The 24,793-nt window shown below is 39.2% G+C and overlaps 1 protein-coding gene across 6 annotated transcripts in view; it reads left to right on the top strand.

Moving 5' to 3' along the window:
* The window catches only part of DSE (dermatan sulfate epimerase), a 76,942-nt gene extending 57,952 nt beyond the window's left edge, over positions 1-18,990 (top strand). For 5 of the 6 annotated variants that reach the window (XM_043439038.1, XM_043439036.1, XM_043439039.1 and 2 more), the window contains exons 3-6: positions 6,010-6,263; positions 10,312-10,551; positions 13,114-13,321; positions 16,302-18,990. In XM_043439038.1, coding sequence (XP_043294973.1) covers positions 6,010-6,263; positions 10,312-10,551; positions 13,114-13,321; positions 16,302-18,063 — 2,464 coding nt within the window. In that variant the 3' untranslated portion in view covers positions 18,064-18,990. Of the gene's footprint in view, positions 1-6,009; positions 6,264-10,311; positions 10,552-13,113; positions 13,322-16,301 lie in introns of those variants that run through there. The other variant, XM_043439041.1, reaches the window with a different exon arrangement.
* The last annotated feature ends 5,803 nt before the right edge of the window (positions 18,991-24,793 follow it).

The raw sequence follows: 24,793 nt of genomic DNA, 5'->3' as shown, positions 1-24,793 counted from the left end.
TAGTCATTGTCTCATGTAAAAATGATGTTTTTCATAAAAAAACAAGGAGCTGGTTCCGCTCTCAACTCAATGCACAATTTCTTCTCCTCATTACAGCTATTTACTTTGCTACCCACAGTGCTTTATACATACTTTCCATTTCATCACTCAGGATATTAGAAAGATATGTACTAAAAAGTTTGATATTTTATAAAATCAATCATTTTTACCACTTTATTAAGGATATTCTCAAATGAAACTGGGTTTATTAAAGATATTCTTAAGTGTAATTGTTCTTCTTTAAAACTTAGAGTGCATGGCAGTGTGCAGAATCTTACAAGGATTTCTAGAGCAGTTCAGTGCCCCTACCTGGATTCTTGCTGAGATGCCAACATTTTTAACCCACTACTGCTTCTGCACCATCAGTGTGAATATCAATATATAACATCTTTATAGTATTATGTGAATAATTTTTATTCATGAATCCCCTGAAAGAGTCTCAAGAGACCCCAGGGGTTCATGGGCCTTAATTTAAGAACAGTTCTCTAAACAGGTCAAAGACCTGTTCTCTAAACAGGTCAAAGTACAGCTTATAAAAAGAGGAATACAGTAAAAATTTTCCTAACTAACCTCTTAACTTCTTTAATTTTCTTAACTAACCACCTCTTAACTGAATTGCCAATGAAATTAACCTCCATCCCTTGTGTAACTGGCAGCAGCGCTCAGAGATTGCTGAATGTCAAGGCTGCTGGGCCACCTTCTACTGTGTCTATTCATTTCTGTCACCACCAGTAGGACATTATGTGCTTAGGAAGTATCAGTTATATTTGTTCTCAAATCAGTTTATGCCACTTTCACTAATACATTGTTGTTGTTCAGTCGTTCAGTCATTTCTGACTCTTTGTAACCCCACGCATGGACTGCAGCACACCTGGCTACCCTGTCCTTCACCATCTCCACGAGCTTGCTCAAACTCATGTCTATTGGTGATGCCATCCAACCATCTCATCCTCTGTCGTCCCCTTCTCCTGCCTTCAGTCTTTCCCAGCATCAGGTTATTTTCTAATGAGTCACCTCTTCCCATCAGGTGGCCAAAGTATTGGAACTTCAGCTTCAGCATCAGTGCTTCCAATGAATATTCAGGATTGATTTCCTTTAGAATGGACCGGTTTGATCTCCTTGCAGTCCAAGGGACTCTCAAGAGTCTTCTTCAGCATCACAGTTTAAAGCATCAATTCTTTGACATTCAGCTTTCTTTATGGTCCAACTCTCATGTCCATACCTGACTACTGGAAAAACCATAGCTTTAACTAGACAGACCTTTGTTGGCAAAATAATGACTCTGCTTTATAATATGCTCCCTAGGTTGGCCATAGCTTTTCCTCCAAGGAGCAAGTGTCTTTTAATTTCATGGCTTTAGTTACCATCTGCAGTGATTTTGGAGCCCAAGAAAATAAAGTCTGTTACTGTTACCATTGTTTCGCCATCTATTTGTCATGATGGGACTGGATGCCATGATTTTAGTTTTTTGAACGTTGAATTTTAAGCCAACTTTTTCACTCTCCTCTTTAACCTTCACCAACAAGCTCTTTAATTCCTTTTCACTCTTTGCCATACTTGGCTGTCCGGTGGCTCAGACAGTAAAGCGTCTGTCTACGATGCGGGAAACCCGGTTCGATCCCTGGGTTGGGGAGATCCCCTGAGAAGGAAATGGCAACCTAGTCCAGTACTCTTGCCTGGAAAATCCCATGGACAGAGGATTCTGGTAGGCTATAGTCCATGGGGTTGCAAAGAGTCAGACACGACGGAGTGACTTCACTTTCCTTTTTCCTTTCTCTGCCATAAGGATGGTGTCATCTGCATATGGCTTATTGATATTTCTCCCAGCAATCTTGATTCCGGCTTGTGCTTCCTCCAGCCTGACATTTCACCTGATATATAACTTAAATAAGCAGGGTGACAATATACAGCATTGATGTACTCCTTTCCGAATTTGGAACCAGTCCGTTGTTCCATGTCCGGTTCCAACTGTTGCTTCTTGACCTGCATTCAGGTTTCGCAGGAGGCAGTTAAGGTGGTCTGGTATAAGAATTTTCCACTGTTTGTTGTGATCCACACGGTCAAAGGCTTTAGCCTAGTCAATGAAGCAGAAGTAGATGTTTTTCTGGAGTTCTCTTGCTTTTCCTGTGATCCAGTGGGATGTTGGGAATTTGATCTCTGGTTCCTTTGCTTTTTCTAAATGCAGCTTGAACATCGGGAAGTTCTTGGTTCACATACTGTTGAAGCCTAGCTTGAAGAATTTTGAGCATTACTTTGCTAGTGTGTGAAATGAGTGAATTGTGTGGTAGTTTGAGCATTCTTCAGCATTGCCTTTCTTTGGCATTGGAATAAAAACTGACCCTTCCAGTCCTGTGGCCACTGCTGAGTTTTCCAAATTTGCCGGCATATTGAGTGCAGCACTTTTAACAGCATCGTCTTTTAGGATTTGAAATACCTCAACTGGAATTCTGTCACCTTCACTAGCATTGTTTGTAGTGATGTTTCCTAAGGCCCACTCGACTTCGCATTCTAGGATGTCTGGCTCTAGGTGACTGATCACACCATTGTGGTTATCTGGGTCATGAAGATCTTTTTTGAACAGTTCTTCTGTGTATCCTTGCCACCTCTTATTAATATCTTCTGCTGCTATTAGGTCCATACCGCTTCTGTCCTTTATTCTGCCCATCGTTGCATGAAATGTTCCACTGGTATCACTAATTTTCTTGAAAAGATCTCTAGTCTTTCCCATTCTATTGTTTTCCTCTATTTCTTTGCACTGATTCCTGAGGAAGGTTTTGTATTCTCTCCTTGCTATTCTTTGGAACTCTGCATTCAGATGGGTCTATCTTTCCTAATACATATAATCACTAATACATTTAATTGCACAGTTTTAATAATCTACAAATAGAATAAGTGTAAGTTTTAAAAAAAGAATGTTTCTAAATGCTTAAATGCTTTGGAATGACTTACTATAAAAAACTTCCAGCATAATTTAATGTGGATAAGATTAGTAAAAGTTTAGAGAAAAACTCAAAATTCTGGAAGGATTCTATATTCCTTCACAAATATCTTTAATTTCTTCCTATATTAGAGAAACCAAGGCTGAAAATTGTGCTGTTATGTGTTCTTTGCAGGGAAAAATAATGACACCGATCCATAGACCCACATTCAAAGAGAAGGCTTTCGGCTCCCCTTGAAAAGATTGGTGGATATGTACATATACATATTTTAAAGTGAGATAAAATTCATAAATTAATATCTATCTTTTTTTATGATTCACCTCTTAATGTGATTCTTTAGTATAAACCTACTAACTGATGGTTGGGATGACACTGAGTAAGATAGATCCTTTACTGCCATTCATGAGCTAGAAGCAAATTTCCGTTGGTTTCCATGATAGTAAAATATACTCTCAACCGTAATTACTCTCTGTATCTGCATAAGAATTAGTAAAGAATTTAAGTAATCTCTTAGAAATGTAGCTATCACAGGTCAGATTTCTTAATGATATAGTGATGCATCTGATGGTACCAGGAACTTTTTAAAAAGATTTTTTATTACATAATTTAAAGTTTTTTTTATGAAGCATTGACTTACAATGAGGAACTTTAAAAAAAAATTCAAAGGTTTTGTTGGATTGGAAACTGCTTAGAATAAGCAACTGTATGTGGGAGCTTGGAAATTGTTTTTTTTACCCATAAAAGTAAGTTCACTGGTCAGTTCAGTGGTGTATCAGACAGGTCAGCCTGCAGGAGGTGGTCGCGGCTCATTGATGTCAGCTTTATCACAGCTGTGCGCATGTGCTGCCATTTATAGATGACATGGTGCAGAGACACAGGGCTGGGGGGAAAATGCCTTGGAGTCTCTGTCTGGCTCTGTGGCCACCATGAATCAGTGAGGACTGTTTCTGACTCCCTGGCAGTGAGCTTGCAGTGTGAGTTGTTTTCTTTCCTAGAAACAGGGAATTAATTCACCCTCCTCACAGTGTGTTTACAACCACTACACAGACTGGCAAGCTGACTGGCAGGGTGGCTTAGTCCGTGGCCAACTGGGTAAGAAGCTCATCAACTTTAGTCTTTTAGCACCAGGCTGTATCATTAGCACAGCTAACCAAACACTGAGATTATTGTTAAATACCAAGTGATTCTTCCAAACTGCTGATTTCTTAATCATCACATATTCACTGTCAACAGTGTGGCCTGCAGGCTTGTTCCTTCATTTTTTTCTCTCTTCCCCAAAAGATTTATTGAAAGTCTCCTGTGTGCCAGTCACTGTTACGCGATTGGGGATCCAACAGTGAATACAGCAGAGGAGAGAAGATATCCCTGCCTTTTAGAACTTCAATTCTGGTAGAGGATATATACACATAAACCTGGGCTTTCCCTGGTAGCTCAGACAATAAAGAATCTGCCTGCAACGCAGGAGACCTGGGTTCAGTCCCTGGGTTGAGAAGATCCCCTGACGAAAAAAAAAAAAAAAGAAGATCCCCTGACGAAGAAAAGGGCAACCCACTCCAGTATTCTTGCTGAAGAATTCCATGGACAGAGGAGCCCGGCAGTCTACAGTCCATGAGGGTCACAAAGAGTTGGACATGACTGAGCACACACATGTCTAGTGTGTGTTACTTGCTCAGTAATCTGAGGAGAACCTGTGTCTTTGTCACAGATATTTTCATATCACATACACTTATTGTATACACCTCAAAATATTATGTATATTCATCACTACTTACAAATTACCCTAGTTACTATCCAAGCCATTAAATCTTGAATTTTAATATCGTAATAAAGAAGCACATATATCACAGTTTTAAAAAATATCTGTACTGATAATTGTGTTTCAAAATAATACATTTCCTGGTACCCCTATGTATTATATGTTATGAGTTTTAAAACACATTGAGAAAGAGGCTGAGGCGTCACTAGTTTGCCAAAAAGAGGCTCTGGCATAGAAATGTTAAGCTTTTGTTTAATCCCTAATTGAGAGCTGTCTTCCACCTCCCAAAAGTACAGTACACCCTTCATTTATTTCCCTCTTTCAGAGATTACTCAAATACATCCTGAACAGATAGGGAGGGTTTTCTGGATAATTCCATAGAACTGTGATTGCGAAAGATCCTTTTCAGCTTCCTGTTTCCTGCAGGCCACACACTATTAACGTATTAGGTTGGCCAAAAAAGCTCGTTCGGGGTTTTTTTTTTTTGCCAACCCAATACTGCAGAATTACATAGCAAGTCAAGCAGACATGTAGCTTCCTAGAAAAGGACAGTTTAGTACTTCACGGATTAGCTTTTAGACTTCCTTAAAAAAGTACTTGAAGATCCTTGAAATCAGTGCAGTTCACTCTGAGAAAAAATGAGATGCAGAAATCTGAGTTGAAATCGGCTCGCTTTACTCACTTACACCAGCTTTTTAGCCACTCTCCTCGTCATGATGTTGACCAAGTGCCTCTGCCTAGATTGAGAGGACCTAGACTATATACCATGGCACCTTCACCTGGATCAGCCTATGGGAAATAAGATGGGATATATATATGCTTTTAGCATGTTTTAGCTGAACTGTTTAGCATGATAATTGTAGAACAGAGCCAAGAACCCTACTGCAGGTAGAAAGGGGAGGGCCAGCACTAGTTAATGGGTTAGTCCAGAGAATTTTGCTCTGTCACTACATATTACGTACTTTCAATCCCTCGAGAATATAAATATACTCTTCTCTCTCTCATCAACAGTATAAAAAAAAAAACTTAAAAATGAACATTTTAATGTTGCCAGAAGCTGGAAAGAGAAAATGTTAAGTCTGTAATTTTCACATTAGACAATCTTTTATGCTGTGTCTTATATGGAAGGAAATCTATTTTTTATGTCATTAAACCTTCTGGACTGCACCTTCACTTGTGTCCTTTGTTGTTGTTCTGAGAAGTAGATACTTGGAAAGTGTGATGAGAGCTCTGAGCCATGTGGCACTCATTTGCATGGTCTCTTTTCTTTTATAGGTTGGTGAAAGATGCTCCTTGGGATGAAGTCCCACTTGCTCACTCCCTGGTTGGTTTTGCCACTGCCTATGACTTCTTGTACAACTACCTGAGCAAGACACAGCAGGAGAAGTTTCTTGAAGTGATTGCCAATGCCTCGGGGTATATGTATGAGACTTCATACAGGAGAGGATGGGGATTTCAATACCTGCACAATCATCAGCCCACCAACTGCATGGCCTTGCTCACAGGAAGCCTGGTTCTGATGAATCAAGGTGTGTACAGCTGAGGAATGCCTTGAGCTGACATCAGTCACAGTTCCAACAATGTGAACCAAACATTTCTATAACTAGTCTAAGTACACGTTCATGCGTGGCTCCTAACTAAGCCCAAGCCATGACAATACCTCTGGCACCTCTTGGAGAGTTGAGAGACCTCTCCTTCCTCATTTCTGCTTGTTACATTAGCCTGCTTGTTATTTTAGTATGCTCTTTTATTGTCCCAAGTCATATCCTTACACACAGGATCAGTGGTGAATATTCCTTTTTCCAATTTTTGACAGTGAAGGCAACCAGCCTGGATAGAGTTTATAAAAGCTGAACAGGTGGTTCATTATTTGAACTGCATATTCCTCACACACAGGTTGTGTTTCAATATATTGCTACTTTTTATCCCCTCTAAAGACTTTAAAAGAATCTATCTAAGGACTTCCTGATGGTCCAGTGGTTCAGACTTTGCCTTCCAATGTAGGGCATCCTGGTTCGATCCCTAGTTGAGGAGGTAAGATCCCACACACCTCCTGGCCAAAAACCAAATATAAAACAGAAGCAGTATTGTAACAGGTTCAATAAAGACTTTAAAAATGGTCCACATCAAAAAAAATTTTTAAAAATAAAATCAGTTAATCTAGATCATTCAGGTCAAATTTATAGTTGACTTTTATGGACCATTTAGCTGCTTTGCCTTATTGTATTGTATAATAGCTAATATCACATTTTCTTTTTTATAATTAAATTTATTTATTTTTAATTGAAGAATAATTGCTTTATAGTAATTGTGTTGGTTTCTGCCATTACATTTTCTTTGTTCTTGTAATTCTGACTTAATTACAACTCCTGTTGAGAGACATCTTTAAATAACTAAATAAGGTTGTGTTTAAGAAAAATGACCCTTGGTTCACAGTGAATTACTAGAATATTAAATATTCTGGGAAAATAACTGGGAAATCTAAAAGAGTTTAACTCAAAAAATAAAAAAAGTTTTTAAAAATAAAAGAGTTTAACTCTTGATTATTTTCCGTATAAGACTTAGTAAGCATTTTGTAGATTATCCAGCATCAGATTTTACCCAAGCCTAAGTTTCTCCCTTGTCATATCAACCATCACTTTTAATTAGGTCTTAGAGGAAAGGAAACTAAAATTAATTGAGCATATGGCATGTGCTAATCCTTGCCCATATTTTATTTAATTCTCACGTCAACTATATAAGGTAGCTGGGTTTTGGACCCAATTCTAGCCAAATTCAAACTTCATTGTCTTTCCACTATATTTTGTTGCCTTTCTGAAAATAAAAATTCAACTTAGAGTAACTTAAGGAAAGCTTGATTAAGAGTGTAAATTTTTGCCACTCTCACGAATACAAACCAAATTTTAAAAGTCAAAAAGTAAGCCACGTGAACACCTACCATCAGACCATTTATAAATCCTCAGGCCTGTGGAAAGATAGCATCATGAATTGGTGGAAAGAACCCTAGAGTGAGCTGGATGGTAGCCCAGGGCCTTGGATTTTAGTCTAGTACAGTTTAATTCCCTTAGATAAATTTTTAGTTCTTTACCAGCAGGAATAGAACTTATTTCTTCATTCTCCACAATAGATAAAATTGTTCCAGATAATAAACAGGCACCTAAAATACTGGCTCGAATTGGATTACAATTTGTATTTGGCCTTGGTAAGAGTTTTCACATGCATTTGTTTTCTGAGTAAAGTCATAAGGTTTGCTCTGGGATGCAGTCTTCCAGGGCTTTTCCACAAGCAGCGCCCACAGTGATGAGAAAAGGGAACAGAAAAAGGAGTGGAATCCCTGGTCCTTCACCTCTCTGTTAAGTCATCAGGCTTACAGCCCTGGCTTTCTCAGCTGCCTCGCTCTCACTGTAGGAGCTGCCTTGGCCACACTGCACTGATCATTCCATGTGCTTGGAGCAGCCTTGTAGATCCTGACTGCGGTAGCTTTGTCATGCGTGGCTTCCACTGAATTCACATGACATCTCAGCAGCGGGAGAATTAGGATTTGGTGGCCCCCTTGGTGAGGAATCCACCCGCAGTGCGGGAGACCTGGGTTCAATCCCTGGGTGGAGATCTCCTGGAGAAGGGAGTGGCTACCCGCTCCACTGTTCTTGCCTCGGGAATTCCACAGATAGAAGAGTCTGGTGGGCTATAGTCCATGGGGTAACAAAGAGTCGGACACAACTGAAATGAGCTAACACCTTCACTTTCTGTTCTGCTAACCCAGTCTGAGGCTTGGTACAGAGGGCCCACAGGATCACATGTATTCAGTTTACAAATTAACTGGAAAGAAGACAGAAATGAAATGTTTAAATGATTACACCATACTTGCAATAAGACCAGGGATTGAGATAAAGAGTATCATGAAGTTATGATTAAATATCAAATGAATGTATTAAGTTTGCATTCAGGAGAACAATTTCTTTAGATGAGTTTGAGATGGTTCATAGAACTTTTAAGGGTAGATAGGATATGGATAAGTGAAAATAAGGAGAAATCCAGGCAAGATATATGGGTGATGGGAAAAACACAGGGCAGAACATTAGTAATAACAATATTGGTACCTCGTATGGATAGATTTGAAGTTTACAAAGGTAGACATTACCTCATCTCTCCTGGATAGAGTTTTTTAGAAGGGAAAAATAAGGAAAATCAGGTAATGAAATATATGAGGAGCAGTGAAATAGCAGTCCTGATTTTAAACATCAGTTCCATTGATGTCTGGCTGGAGATGGAAGATACAGATGAGGAAAAGATGAAGATGATTGGGATTTAAACCCTAATAATTGGAAAATGGAAATTAAAACCTATCTGGAAGGCTGGTAGGTCAGGTGTGGAGCTGGCTGGGAGGAGGGGCCAGTGCCCAGCAGAGCCTGAGAATGGTGCTGCCCCCATGAGATGAGATCTGGGACTTACTTAGGCTGGGACCTTGGCTTTAGGCTGGGACACATCTGCTGGTACCTGGGCCTGCTGGTACCATGCCCAGCACATCTAGTAGGCCAAGGTAGAGGGTTCAGCATGGATGACCATGCACATGTCTATAGGGAAGAAATAACAAAAGTTACTCACATTAGGAGACTGGGAGCTTAATTTGATCCTTAGGGGTTGTGTATTTTAAATACAAGCAAACAAAACAAACTTTAAAGATGTAAGTTCAGATCAAAGCTCTATTCACTTTTAGTCATGTGCCAGAGGACAAGTCAACCTTTCTGTAATTTTGGAGAAATAGTGCATAATTGAGTTGTTAAAAGGATTAAGTAAGGTTATGTTTGGTGCTATGTAACTTCCAAATGCTACAAAATGTGAGGAATTGTTATTGTTGCCTAAATGCTGGTTTCACAAAAATGATAGAAAAATAGCATTTCTGAGTCAAAAGGATTTTATAAAATATTTTAGACCTTTAATTCTCAGTTGGGGAAAGTGAAAACGGTGGCAGGTGAAGAAGTACTTGAACAAAATCATGTAGCTCATTTTTGGCAGACTTGGGACTCCCAGTTGATCTTTGTCACCTTTAGATCCCCACTCCAATGGTCTCTCCACTCCACTGTGCTGCCTTGTCTGATGCTGTGACATCTAAACGCACATAAAAGACAAGATACTGTCTTCTAAGAACAGGATAAGTGGGAGAGTATTTCTAGTATTTGCAGCTTATTACAGATTCTGTAAAATAATGGTAACAGTTGTTGTGAAGTGGAAAACTTCAAAAATATTGTCAGTTGGTATATTTTAGACAAATTGAATGAAAGTCTCAATATACAGATCTTTTCTTGCAGGCATGAAGTATGTCAATTTGTAACCTCAGATGTGTGATTTTAATTTATTAAAGATTATTAAATTACTGATACTTATTTAAAGGTTTGCCTTTAATTAATAAATGACCTGGATTAGCAAGATGCTGTTTATAACGTTGATAAGTGAGAGTTTTACAAAGCGCAATTGCAGTATAAAGTAGTCAGATAACTAAGGGTTTAATTTGGCCACATTTTTGTTTCTGCTTTCTTACATCCTTAGTCATTGTTTTCATGTGTTTGCATCCTTTAGGGTACCTTCAGGAAGCTTACTTATGGACCAAACAAGTTCTGACCATCATGGAGAAGTCTCTGGTCTTGCTCCGAGAGGTGACAGATGGCTCCCTCTATGAAGGAGTTGCATATGGCAGCTACACCACTAGATCACTCTTCCAGTATATGTTTCTTGTTCAAAGGCACTTTGACATCAACCACTTTGGCCACCCATGGCTTAAACAACACTTTGCATTTATGTATAGAACCATTCTGCCAGGTACAGTGAAGACTTAGAAGTGAAAAAAAACATTGAACTATTATCATTTTTTCTGATTATGAAGATGAGCTAGATTAAGAAATGTGGGATTTGAGCCATATTGAGGTTAAAGGGATTTTTTTTTTTTAATTGAAGAATTTAAGAGTTGTATATAGCCAAGAATATTCTGGACGTTAATGTGAGGATTTGTGATTTAAATATTATAAAACGTAGAGTATAACAGATCAAATATAATTTGTAGTCCCACAGTACTTTTATTTTTGTGTGTATACAAACTTGGGTACATATACAAATTCTTCTTCATGAATCTGAAAATATAAATATTTATGGTTACATGTTATTTTCCTCTATGTGTAAATCCTAATTAATCTTATTTATGTATTTTTTTTAGTTTTAACTTTTTTTCTTCTAAACTATACAGACATGATTCAAAAGAGAGATTACACTTGGAGGTTTAGTATTCTCTTTAAATATTTTTGGGTTTGATCCCTGGGTCAGGAAGATCCCCTGGAGAAAAGAATGGCTATCCACTCCAGTATTCTTGCCTGGAGAATTCCATGGACAGAGGAGCCTGATGGGCAATAGTCCATATTGAAATAAATGGTATAAAATATAGAAAGCTAACCAAAAAATGAATTTCTATGAAACTTCTGAATTCTTGTTGTTATGTAAGCTTTTAAGTAAGCATTTTAAGAGAACTGGCTTTTAAGAGAGAAGCCTTTTATTCTCACTAAATTCATTTCTAGGACAGACTATAACTCTGCGTACTTCTAAACAAGAGTAAATTTTCATCAGGATGGATTTTTCCCCAGTGAAATGCAATTTTTAGTTGAGTGATTCTAGACCTACAGCAAACAATCCAGGTTTTAAATCTTTTTGCTCTGGATATATACACATGGATTGGATAGAACCTCTATTATTGCATTAGTTATCAAAAAAATACTACAGAGCCCCCAGAAGAACCATGTTATGATTTGGTTTAGACTCACATTCAGAACCCTATTGTTTTATTGCTTATCCTTGGACATTCAAGAGAGGCCTCTTGTTTCTTTGTTTATCTTGGTAAACACAGGCCATCTAAAGCAAGTGCTTTTAAGAAGCCTCAAAGCTTTGTAATTTGATCTGAGATCTAATAATCCGCCACACTGGGGCTTTGACTTGCTGTGAACTGTGTATATGGCTACTTCCTAAGGTGGAAAAGACAATAGAATCACCTTTAAGTGGAGAATCCATGTGTTTGTTTCAGTTAGTGAAAGGACCTTTATTGAACGTTGATGTGCTAGGCACTATCATAGGCAAGGGATTCAAAGAGTGATAAGACATACCATCTGCTTTTAAGATAATCACAGATTAGCAGGAGATTCAGAAAGTCACAATTTATACTAAGATTTACCTGGAGAAACATTTACTAAATTGGCAGGAGCAAAAACATTAGCTGTAAATTATATAAATACGACCATGCAGGCATTTTTAGAAGGGATTCTGTGTTAAGTCAATCTGTTCTCAACAACGTTTTTTTTTTTCTCTACACTATCTATTCCAGTAACAATCATTCCTGTCTGAACCAGAGTTTTCTCCCATTATTCTTTTTCAAGGATGCCTGGAGTCTATCTGTTCTGACCTGGTTCTGTTTTTCTGACCTATTCCAGTATGATCTTTACATTTTTTTCTCTTTTCTTCAACTTCTGACAGTACATGTGGGCAGGATCTTCTCTGGGAATGGTTTTGTTTTCTTCCTACAGATACTCAGTTTCTCCCCTAAACCTTCTAATTTCTACTGTTGTTCATTCGCTAAGTCATGTCTGACTCTTTGCGACTCCATGGACTGCAGCAAGCCAGGACTCCCTGTCCTTCATTATCTCCTGGAGTTTGCTCAGGTTCATGTCCATTGAGTCGGTGATGCCATCCAACCTTGTCATCCTCTGCCACCATCTTCTCCTCCTGCCCTCAATCTTTCCCAGCATCCTGGTCTTTTCCAATGAGTCAGCTCTTGGCATCAGGTGGCCGAAGTATTGGAGCTTCAACTTCAACAGCAGTCCTTCCAATGAATATTCGGGGTTGATTTCCTTTAGGATTATCAGCTGGTTTGATCTACTTGCAGTCCAAGAGACTCTCTACTTCTACTGTATTGAATCCCAAACTGAAGCACTTTATGTTATTATCTTGGCCTGGGATGTGGGATGTGTTGGTGGAAAAGCTAATGCCCATTCCAGGTTCAGGGACTCACCATGCACAAGAGATAGATAGCCCATGTATCCATGCAAGTATAATTGCATATGGCATGAATACTGGAAAATGAGGAAGCTGAGCAACACACGTAAGCATTCCATTACCAATGACAAGTTGCCATGTAACAAACTTACCCACAAGCTTTGTGGAAGACCTTTGGAAGGATTCTGATTAATTGGGGTAGAGCAAAGGGATCATGGTTCTCTTTCTTATTTTTATCCTAGAAGACAATTGATTCCAATTTGTAACCAGGATTCAGAATCATTGTTTGGGGTTTTATGGAAGTATGTAGTTTTTAAATTTATCTTAATTCTGTCAAACATCTTTCCTCAGGGTTTCAAAGAACTGTGGCTATTGCAGACTCAAATTACAACTGGTTTTATGGTCCAGAAAGCCAATTAGTGTTCCTGGATAAATTTGTCATGCGTAACGGCAGTGGCAACTGGTTGGCTGACCAAATCAGAAGGAACCGTGTGGTGGAAGGTCCGGGGACGCCGTCCAAAGGGCAACGCTGGTGTACTCTTCACACGGAATTTCTCTGGTATGTTACATTGTGCTGGCTTGAAAGAGAAATTGTACCCAGGGGCACCCTGTGTTAAATTTTTTTGCTTTAAAAAAGAAAAACTCATCTCTCCATGCCACCTACGCACTCGCAGCTTCTGTTCAGTTCTTATTGCAGTTTTGAGACTCTGTTAGAAACATTTCCTCCCATTTAAGATCTAATTACTGTTTGCTGTTTTTGCTCTTCTTGCATTAGAGATATCCTTGGCTCACACTGTTTCATAGATATGCATGTTTTGAAATCATCTAAAGAGAAAAACCACAAAATTTAGACCTAGTTTTTCTGATAGTCACACTGAAGAAAAAAAAAGGTAGTAAAATGTTTTGTTTTGGTAAATGGAGCATTATAATCTTCTAATAGCAAAGCTGTTCCTAAATTTTCAAAACTATTTAAAAGTGTTTGACAGTTTTACTTTGATAATAAAAGAACCATGTAATTTTTTTTGCCTTAATCTTTTAAGCCTAGAAACAGCAGCCAGGGTCTCCTTTTTGAAAGTACTGCCAAATACATTGTTGGCATCCAATAAATTAAGGTTAAAATAAAAGTTACAGAGAATTGGTTAATCATTAATCTCTGATTTCTTTTCAAGCTATTGAAATTTGCATTCAACTCCAAAGTAAGCTTGCATGGTTTGATTGCTTCTTTTCATTAAAAAAAAAAAAAAATCAAACAAGAGGAAGAAAAATGTTAGTAGAGTTATAACTGTCTTAGTTTAACCATCATTTTTAAAAACAACTTCACAGATGAACTACATATATTAATATATAGACATTCCTGACTCCATTTAGGGGTATGAAGTAATTACTTAATAGTGTCTTCACTTACCCATAAATAAACAACCAAGAGAATTCTATAAAGTTGCTTCTAGGAGTCAGATTCCAGTACTCTTGCCTGGAAAATCCCATGGACAGAGGGGCCTGGTAGGCTGCAGTCCATGGGGTCGCTAGGAGTCAGACACGACTGAGCGACTTCACTTTCCCTTTTCACTCATGCATTGGAGAAGGAAACGGCAACCCACTCCAGTGTTCTTGCCTGGAGAATCCCAGGGACGGGGGAGCCTGGCGGGCTGCCGTCTATGGGGTCGCACAGGGTCAGACACGACTGAAGCGACTTAGCAGTAGCAGTAGCAGCAGGAGTCAGATTAATGGTAAGTCTAACTTGGTTCAGAATGTGCCTTTGTGGGAATATGAAAACTGACTGAGGGATTTCCCTGGTGGTCTTAGTGGTTGGGGAACTAAGGTCCCGCATGCCGTGTGGCTAAGGAAAAAAAGAGAGAGAGAAATAAATGGTAAATACCTGAAAAAATGACCAAAGCCTGAGAGAAGGATGACCAGTTTGCTTATATCTGGATTTGTTAAATCGCGATAATTAAGCCAACCCTCTACTCAAAGTAGAGATTTTTGATGTCCTGAAACAAACTCCAAAACAATAGACAAAACAGCCCAAACCAAGTATCAATAAGCTGAACTCTACCACAGCTGACCGATTCACTTTCGAGACCTGTCTAAGAGCTAGCACAGGTCTGCCTTTCGTCCCTTGAACAGCAGATCATATATGAACCTGTCAAGGCTGTTGTCTGAAGTCACCAAAAGCAGACAGTCATCTTCATTATTATTTTTACAGCCTTTCTTAATCAAGATCTGTGTTCTTAATTATGGGTTAATTAAGTAATGTTAATTATTGTCTTTGATAATAAACCTGTATCATAAATTAAGATAAGAAATTTATTATTAAAAAAGCATGCAGATTAAAACAAAACAAAACCTTTGGATTTTTGTCTGGGCTGAACAATAGGAGGAACAATCATAAATCCCGCCCACTATTAGATTGTTTCCTGAATTTCATGCATTTATATTCTTAGATATTGCATTGGCAGTAAATTTTATCTAATATGTGAGATTTGTATTTAAATTTATTTAAATTTATTTTTTTAGAAGGGAGGAAAGTACCAAATTTGAATTTCAGTTGTTTGCAGAACAGTCCTTGCTTATCACTAAGTGATTGTGCTGTGCTGTGCTTAGCCACTCAGTCGTGTTCCACGCTGTGACTCCAACACGCCAGGCTCCTCTGTCAATGGGGACTCTCCAGGGAACAATACTGGAGTGGGTTGCCATGCCCTCCTCCATCCAGCAGGTCTTCCCAACCCAGGGGTCAAACCCAGGTCTCCCACATTGCAGGCAGATTCTTTACCGACTGAGCCATGGAAGCCCAAGAATAGCGGAGTGGGTAGCCTATCCCTTCTCTGGGGGATTGTCCCAACCCAGGAATCGAACTGGGGTCTCCTGCATTGCAGGCGAATTCTTTTACCAGCTGAGCTACCAGAGAAGCCCACTCAAGGATTGCTAGAGTCTAAATATTTTTTTAAAGATTTTTTTTTGATGTGGCCCATTTTTAAAGTGCTTATTGAATTTGTTACAGTATGGCTTCTGTTTTATGTTTTGCTTCCTTGTCCACGAGGCATATGGGATCTTTGCTCTCCAACCAGGGACTGAACCTGAACCCCCTGCGTAGAAAGGTGAGGTCTTAACGACTGGAACACCAGGGAAGTCCCTAGACTCTAAATCTTAGTGTGTGGTTTCCTTGAATAGGAGCACCTCAGCTAGAGAGGTTTGAGTGAGCTGCTTCATTCTGTGAGCCCCAGTCTCATTTGGGTGGCAGTTCTGAAATCGTTAAGTGAGGAAGGTCCACGTAGAGATGATCAGCAGCAGTCATTTCAGCCTCACACCCTTCACAGATGTCAAGGTCCACTTGTATCCCATTCACCAAGGACATTCCTCTTCTCCTGCTGACTGCATGGGTGTTTTCAGAAAAGTCCATGATGCAGTCTACACCGCCAGGGCTCTGGGTGGCATTTGTGTGTTGTTTCCTCTAGCCACGTTGCCACGTGGCATCACTGTTCTGATATGTCCTTTCACTTCTATCAGAAAATCATGTCGTTTTTAAAAATTAATTCTTTCAGGTACGATGCCAGCTTGAAATCTGTTCCCCCTCCAGATTTCGGCACCCCGACATTGCATTATTTTGAAGACTGGGGCGTTGTGACTTACGGAAGTGCGCTGCCTGCAGAAATCAATAGATCTTTCCTTTCCTTCAAGTCAGGAAAACTTGGGGGACGTGCAATATATGACATTGTCCACAGGAACAAATACAAAGACTGGATCAAAGGCTGGAGGAATTTTAACGCAGGGCATGAACATCCTGATCAAAACTCATTTACCTTTGCTCCCAACGGTGTGCCTTTCATTACCGAGGCTCTGTACGGGCCGAAGTACACCTTCTTCAACAATGTTTTGATGTTTTCCCCAGCTGCCTCCAAGAGCTGCTTTTCTCCCTGGGAGGGCCAGGTCACAGAAGACTGCTCATCAAAATGGTCTAAATATAAGCACGACCCGGCAGCTAGCTGTCAGGGGAGAGTGGTTGCCGCAGCGGAGAAAAATGGGGTGGTTTTCATCCGAGGAGAGGGTGTGGGCGCTTACAACCCTCAGCTTCACCTGAGGAATGTTCAGAGAAATCTGATCCTCCTGCACCCGCAGCTTCTCCTCCTTGTGGATCAGATACACCTGGGAGAGGACAGCCCATTGGAGAGGGCAGCAAGCTTCTTCCACAATGTGGATTTTCCTTTCGAGGAGACGGTGGTAGACGGGGTCCATGGGGCTCTCATCAGGCAGCGAGATGGCCTCTATAAAATGTACTGGATGGATGATACTGGCTACAGTGAGAAAGGAACCTTTGCTTCAGTGACATATCCTCGCGGCTATCCCTACAACGGGACGAACTACGTGAATGTTACCACGCACCTCCGAAGTCCCGTCACCAGGGCAGCTTACCTCTTCATAGGGCCATCCGTCGATGTTCAGAGCTTCAGCGTCCACGGAGATGCTCAGCAACTGGATGTGTTCGTAGCCACCAGCGAGCATGCCTACGCCACTTACCTGTGGACAGGAGAGACCTCAGGGCAGTCTGCCTTTGCGCAGGTCATTGCTGACCGGCAGAAAATTCTGTTTGACCGGAGTTCAGCCATCAGGAGCAGCGTTGTCCCAGAGGTGAAGGACTACGCTGCTCTGGTGGAACAGAACCTGCAGCATTTTAAGCCCGTGTTCCAGCTGCTAGAGAAGCAGATCCTGTCCCGCGTCCGGAACACAGCCAGCTTTAGGAAGACTGCCGAGCGCCTGCTGAGATTTTCAGATAAGAGACAGACCGAGGAGGCCATCGACAGGATTTTTGCCATATCGCAGCAGCAGCAGCAGCAACAGAGCAAGTCCAAGAAGAACCGAAGGGGAGGCAAGCGCTATAAATTTGTGGATGCTGTCCCTGATATTTTTGCACAGATTGAAGTCAATGAAAGAAAGGTTCGACAGAAAGCTCAAATCTTAGCCCAGAAAGAACTGCCCGTAGATGAAGATGAAGAAATGAAAGACCTTTTAGATTTTGCAGACATAACATACGAGAAACACAGAAATGGCGATGTGATGAATGGCCGGTTTGGCCAGGCTCGGATGGCGACGACGACTCACAGCAGAGCCCCGGCGCTGTCCGCCTCGTACACCAGGCTGTTTCTGATCCTCAACATTGCTATTTTCTTTGTCATGTTGGCAATGCAACTGACTTATTTCCAGAGGGCCCAGAGTCTTCATGGCCAAAGATGTCTCTATGCAGTCCTTCTAATAGATAGCTGTATTTTATTATGGTTGTATTCTTCTTGTTCCCAATCACAGTGTTAGTATCGAAACTCTAAGTGGCTTGATTGTTTTGTGGTCACAGATCTATGCAAAAAAAAAAAAGAAAAGAAAAATTCATTACCCTAGTTTATTACTGGATTTTTTTTTTCAGATTCTTTTTAACAAATTAAGGGGAAAGTACTTCCACACAAGAAATCAGGGACATGGAGAACTCAGTATGCATAGAGGCAAAGAATTAGGAATAAGGGTAGCTTGGTTGTCACACGGTGTTTCTGGAAATGTTTGGCTTGGCTGATTTAGGAATCCATATAATACTACTCTTAAAAGAACAAAAAGTCCGGTTTTAAGTACTGTTTCTTCTTAAGAGAAGGAGACTTAGATAGAATTGGATTTTATTAATATTAATTTAATGCTATTAGCACTCTCCAGATACTATTTTATGGAAAGACAGGCACACAATTCTGAAAAATACAGAGTTTTTTAATGTTGTGATCATGTTGAAAATAAATGTTGGTAAGTCCTGGTTATGATGGTGTCAACTTCCTTGGAGAAAAATTCATGTGAATAACAGTGTCTGCATATTGGGTTACTGTTCAGATAACATGGTAAAATGATGGCAGAAGGTTGTTAAAAACTTGAGATATAGCTCCAGCAGAAAACATATATTAGTGAATGAACATTTCCTTGATGATATTGGTTTCTGCATACACATAATTGACTGCTTTTACACATCCATTGGTTGTTCAATAAGTAAAACAATTACAGGTAACTTAATTTCCTATTTTCCTTCTATGGAAAACTGTTACAGATCCAATGACTAACTTCAAAATAAAATATTTTATATTTGACTGTTGATTTGAATACCAAAGAAGATGGGGAAACTAAAATTTGAATGTAATTCTCATGTTTTTTTAATAGAAAACTTTCTTTAAGTTTATTTTGCTAAATAAACATTATAATTGTGATTTTTCTGCAGTGTCTTTCTTTTTTCCATTCCATTCAACATGTATTCAAAAGTTTTGAAATCTTTGAAGAAAACTGTTTATTTGAACTTGCATTAATTAAGCGTAAGTTGGAATAAGCAAAATAAGTTGCTTATTTTCCTTTTTGTTGTTTAAACATATTTTAAACAGTTAAACAAAAGCCAAATTCTGATATTTAGGTAATATCAAACTTTAAAAATGATTTTTAACATTTTATTTAATGAATTAAATAAGAGCAAGGACTCCTGTCTGGTTGCCGCGTGTGGGCTTCTCCTCGTGTTGGCCTCTCTTGCTGAGGAGCAGACTCTAGGGCACTCAGGCGTCTGGAGCTGTGGGGCACCAGCTGAGTTGCCCTGAAGCATGTGGGATCCTCCCAGACTTGGGATCAAACCAGTGTCCCCTGCATTGCAAAGGGCATTCTTAACCAGGGGACCACCGGGGAAGCCCAGTACCAAACTTTTAAAACATAAAATTTTCTAATTTTGAGTAAGTCCTCAGGAGGTAATAGCAGTACAGAATGCTGGATATGTATTCCACAGATGGATATTTCAGCAAAAGAAAATGATATCCTTAAAAGGAAGTTGAGTGGGTTGTCTTACGTTTAGCACATTTGAGTCTTCTATATTTCTCCCTCGAAAACAGAGATTATGTTTGGCTCAAGTTTATAATAAGAATACATTCGCTGATACAAATCTAAGGTAATAATGACCACCTTTTCCTTGTACATGTCCTTTGGGTTCATGGAAATACTGATAAGTAACAAAACAAGAGCATGGAGAAACTACGAGCCCCTTTTCTCAGTTTTAATTTTGAATCTTCTTACACTAAAAAAAACCCAAGTCTGACTTTTCACTGTGCTTCTTCACTCATACTGGAAATCTAGAAAATGACTTCTGAGGAAGTATTTTTTTTTTTTTTTCTTTCATGGAAGAAATCTCTGGGGAGGATGTCATTACACACTGTTTGAAAGAATAATGTTTTCAAAAGAATAATGCTTCCGTTTGTCCTGCATGGATGCTGTTACGGGGTTTTAAACTTGCTTTATGTGACAGATTCTCCGTTTACTTAACCTCATTCGACATTTCTCTCTTCTACTCTTTCTCATTCAGAAAGGATGAATTGTCTGAAATGATCAAAAGCAAATTTTGAAAAAGAGAGTAAATTGCTCTTTGAGGCTACCAAGCAAACCTGATCTCAGACCCAAAAACTCAGGCATACTTTCTCATAGAGATGAAAAGTGCTTTCCTTTTGTTTTCACTAGTTTAGGGCAGCCAGTGAATTTGTCCCCATAGCATGATCCAGTGTAATACATTAGCTCACTTATAAAGCAACTTTTAAAAATGCAGTAATTGCATATCTTTAAAACAAAATTAATTACAGGGTTTGTTTTCCTTCTAGTGGATCTTGTGTTTATTTTAATTGAAAAGAAACTTCCACAGTCAGGGACTTAAGTGGTGAAGCAAGAAAAAAGTGCTAAGACAGATCTCAGCTCTTTATAATGCTACATGCTTTATATCAGGGACACTGCATATTTGAATAAAACTTAAGGAACTCTTTGTGTCTTCCAGAAAAACAAGTGATGTTAAATCTCTCTTGAAACTGAGTAATTAATTATGGAATCTGTTTCAGCACTGCTCACTGTGAAAGGAGTATTTCAGGTTTACTGTATAACATGGGAACTTTGTTCAGAGGATTGGCAGGACTTTGAGTTCTCACCCTAAAGAAAGTTCGGGCATCTTGAGCCTACAGAGCTTGTCTGTGTTGTGGAAGAGGCATGTTTCCTGCTTGGTAACTGGTTAGGTTCTTAACAGCCATAATGATGGATGAAGCCTATTTGCTGAGAGAAGTCTTTTGAGACCCTTGTTATAACTGTTAATAAAGTCAACTGGAAGACATTCTCAAACTGTTTTAATAATTAGAATCTATTATGTCACCTAGAATATTGAATTTAATTCTTCCACAAAGATTTTAGTCATGGTTTTTAAGAAGTACCAACTGTTCCAAGGTTACTACAAAATAGTTTTAAACATACACACTGTTTAATTTTTTAAGAAGAAAAATTTATATTACAACTTAATCTGCTTTTAAAAAATTTTTTGACAGTTCACAAATCACCACAAAAGAATTGGAAATTTCTCCAAGTTTTTGAGAGCAAACAAGTTATGAAATGCTTGTATTTTTAAGTTAATTAATAAAAAGTAAATGCATGTTTTTTGTTAGAAATATAAATCAAGATCAACTGGGCACTTCTGAGAGTTAAAAAGAGAACCAAACAAGATTCTGAGACTATTCTAGGAAAATTAGGACATATGGTCATCTGAGTCTTAGAGTAATTCAGGAAATAAAAGGGGCGAGGGATGTGTATGAAGATCTGAGTTCAGTGCTTAAAAAAGAATTTTGAGATGATCTTGTCAACTACAAATTGGCACTTGCCATTGGCTTATCTACTTATCTGCCTCTACAAGGATTAAATCATGTGCTACTGCAGCTGCTGATTTTCAACACACTCTAAGGGAGTTCAGGGTGGAGAGTAGAAAAGAGGCACTCCATACTCTGAAAAAACTGGCAAGACAGGTCTTCAGATAGTTAGATATTTTCAGGAGCTGATTTTATGAGCCCAATTCTTAGATCTCCCCATATCTAGAAAAGCACTAAAATCCTTCGTGGTGATGACTGTTCCTCGTGATTAGCTAAGCTTCATGAGACTAGCAGAAATCTAAAACAATATGTGCTTGATGGCAAGTATCCCCCTTCATCAAAATCACATATGTACTGATCTCCCCTGCTTCTTGGGAGCAGTTTCTCAGAGCTCTCTGGGGGGGCCGTCTCCCCAACTGCAGTCCACATGTTGCCCCCAATAAAACTGAACTCACAACTCTCACGTTTTACATTTTTTTAAAGTCACCAATCTGATTGAGCCTCCAGGTGCAGAAAACAAACTCAAGCAAAGGGAGGTTTCATCTACTTATTCCTGTACTTACATCACTTCTGTTGGCAAATCACATGATTTTTCCTCGTTATGTTCACGTTGAGAAGAGTTCGGTTTCTGTAGCCTATTTAGCTTATTGGCGTAGATAACTTGTTTTTCCCACAATGTTTCAGCTAGATACGTACTTTACACTATATAACATCAGTGAAGTACTGACACGTTTTCAGGAAATGACTGAGAGAAATCATGCATTCCAATACGTGGTCTAAATATTTAAATTTCAGTCATCAATTATTTTAATAGGTACAAACCCTATTAAGCAAGATGTAGTTGCCATGCAAAAGATAAAAGTCGTTGAAGTTACATTTGACTTTCTTGTTCTTCTTGGCTGTGCAATTTCTTTTGGGGGGATTTTCTTTTTGTTTTTGTTTTCTGTAAGTTATAAGCATACATGATTGGAAAAGTAAAATAGCACTAGAAGGCATGGCTGATTCATGTCAATGTGTCAATGTATGACAAAAACCACTACAATATTGTACATTAGCCTCCAACTAATAAAAATAAATGAAAAAATAAATAAATAAAAAAAAAGCCTCCTGCCCTCTCCCTTTTTACTCTAAGATTCCTACTTCCCGGAAGTAACCAATTTCAGACCATCTTAGCTGTTGGGTTCATTACATCCTTGTTTGTGTTAAAGTCTAAAATTTCGTATCAATGAAAAGAGGATTTAGCTCTTTCACTCATCTCCCCTTACTTCACACTTGTTTCATGAACCTCCTTTCTTCTCACAGATCTATCATAACTTTTGGCCCACTCTCTGAGGAATTTATTCTACTGACAGTATTTATATATTAAAACTACGTAAATATGACTCAAGGGCTAGCCATGTTCTTACTTCCTTTCATATGCAACTTTGGTTTTCCTAGAGTTAATGATGATTTCTCTTTTTTTCTTCCATCTGCTTAGTCATCAAGCAACGTCATTTTATCCCCAGACTTTCCAATGTAAACATGCATCTTATTCTGTTCAATCACATCTAAGTCATCTGGCAGTTCTTTTGTTCCTGGGACCATCCCTGAATGCTGGTTGTCTTCAAATATTTCTCCATGATTCTGAGAATTCTCTGCACCTCTTTTCTGTGCAGATCTTTTGTTTCCTGGGCCCCACATTTCCTTTTTCTTTATTAATATCTCTTTTTGAGATATTAATATCTCAAAATATTTCTGAGAAAGGTAGCATGGGGAGTAAAGTTTTGCGTCCTTCCATTTCTGAACAATTATTTATTCTCTCTTTCACTTGACTGATCACTTTGCCAACAATCTATTCTGCAGATAACTTAGAGTTGTGAAGGCAGGGCTCCATGACTTTCCAATTTCTGTTGTTGCCATTGTAAAGTCTGTTACCAAGTTTTCTCTTGGACAGAAGTTTTAACTAGAGGGAAAGTCTCTTACCTCCTCCCGGGTTAGTTCAGTGGAGAGAGGTTGGAGGAGGAAGTCACTTAATAGGCCTAATTGCTGTGTTTTCAAAGTCAAGTGGAGAAAGGGGCTAGTCTCAGCATTTGGTAAGAAGACAAGTATTCTCAGTACTGCCTCCCCTCGGTTGTGCTGTGTCTTTAAACCACAATCCTCTTCTCAGTCCCTCCCGGAGCGGAAGCGTCATCTTCTGCGCGGCGTCCAGGTGAACTCTGCCTGCTGTGGTTCCATTTTCCACTCCCTTGCATTCCCACGCCCACAGGTACCAATTCCTGAGCATACTTGCTGTTTTGCTGAGTGAACTGGCTTGTTTCTGTCAACTCCGATCCCATTTTCTAGCTTGTGTGGACTTCAGCCTCCTGTTTAGTTACCATTTACCCACCTACCCTCAGCTCCCACTGTCCTGTTCTATTCTTCACTCATTCACTCTGAAAATATTTTTGAGTACCCACTAAGTAGGAGGCACTGTTCTAGTGCTTAGAATACTCCATCTGTGAGTAAAATAAAGAAACATCCTGCCTTCTTGGCGCTTACCTTCTAGGAATGGGTCTGACGAATTTGCATAATTCATAAGTAAATTTTATAATCTTATTAAAAGCTAACAGGTGCTGTGAGGGGAAGGGAAAGACAGGATAAGGAAATCCGAGAAGGGAAGGGTGTAATGGGTAGTCAGAATTGTCTTTATTGACGTCCTCATTCCCATTCTCTTTTTCATTTTTAAAATCCCTTAAGTGGATTGCATAGAGTTTCAGTAAGGATTATAAATTCGTTCATATCCAGTATGTGTAGCTAGAAGCCCCACATCACCCTTCAGGTGAGTTAACAAGAATGACAGTGACGTGTGTTTATTGAGTACCTATGACATGCCAGGTACTGTTTGAGGAACTGGAGATTTGGTGGAGAACAACAACAAAATAAAACCTGGTCCTCATATAGTTGATGATAGGAGTGAGTGGGTGGGTGGGAGGAGCAAAGAGCAACAATCACGACAAAAATACATTCTGTCAAGTCACGCTGAGTATTGTGAACAGTCTAGATAGGAGATAATCAACTCCCTTGACTTAGTCTTGAGAGGGAATATTTAAGGCCCAGCTCATAGGCAAATATCTGACCAAAAGAGTGTCTGCTCTGTGGGAGCATGTTGATAAAACATGATGAATCAAAGGGCCCTGAGGATATTTGTCTCTGAGTCTTATTTACTATAGAAGAGCAGGCTGCCTACCTTGGCTCTGCCCCAATCACCTGACTGTCCCTTAATAAACACAAAATTGTCCAAATTTTCTTGCCATTTCTATTTTCAGCCTGCTTGTCTAAGGAACTTCACCTAGACTGATGCGGCTGGAGTGCAGGGTGAGTAATAATAGAAGGTGATGGGAAACAAGACTGTG

This window comes from Cervus canadensis, chromosome 20 (genome assembly GCF_019320065.1).
Source record: "Cervus canadensis isolate Bull #8, Minnesota chromosome 20, ASM1932006v1, whole genome shotgun sequence".
NCBI classification, from domain to species: Eukaryota; Metazoa; Chordata; class Mammalia; order Artiodactyla; family Cervidae; genus Cervus; species Cervus canadensis.
This window is presented reverse-complemented; position numbering and strand designations above follow the sequence as displayed.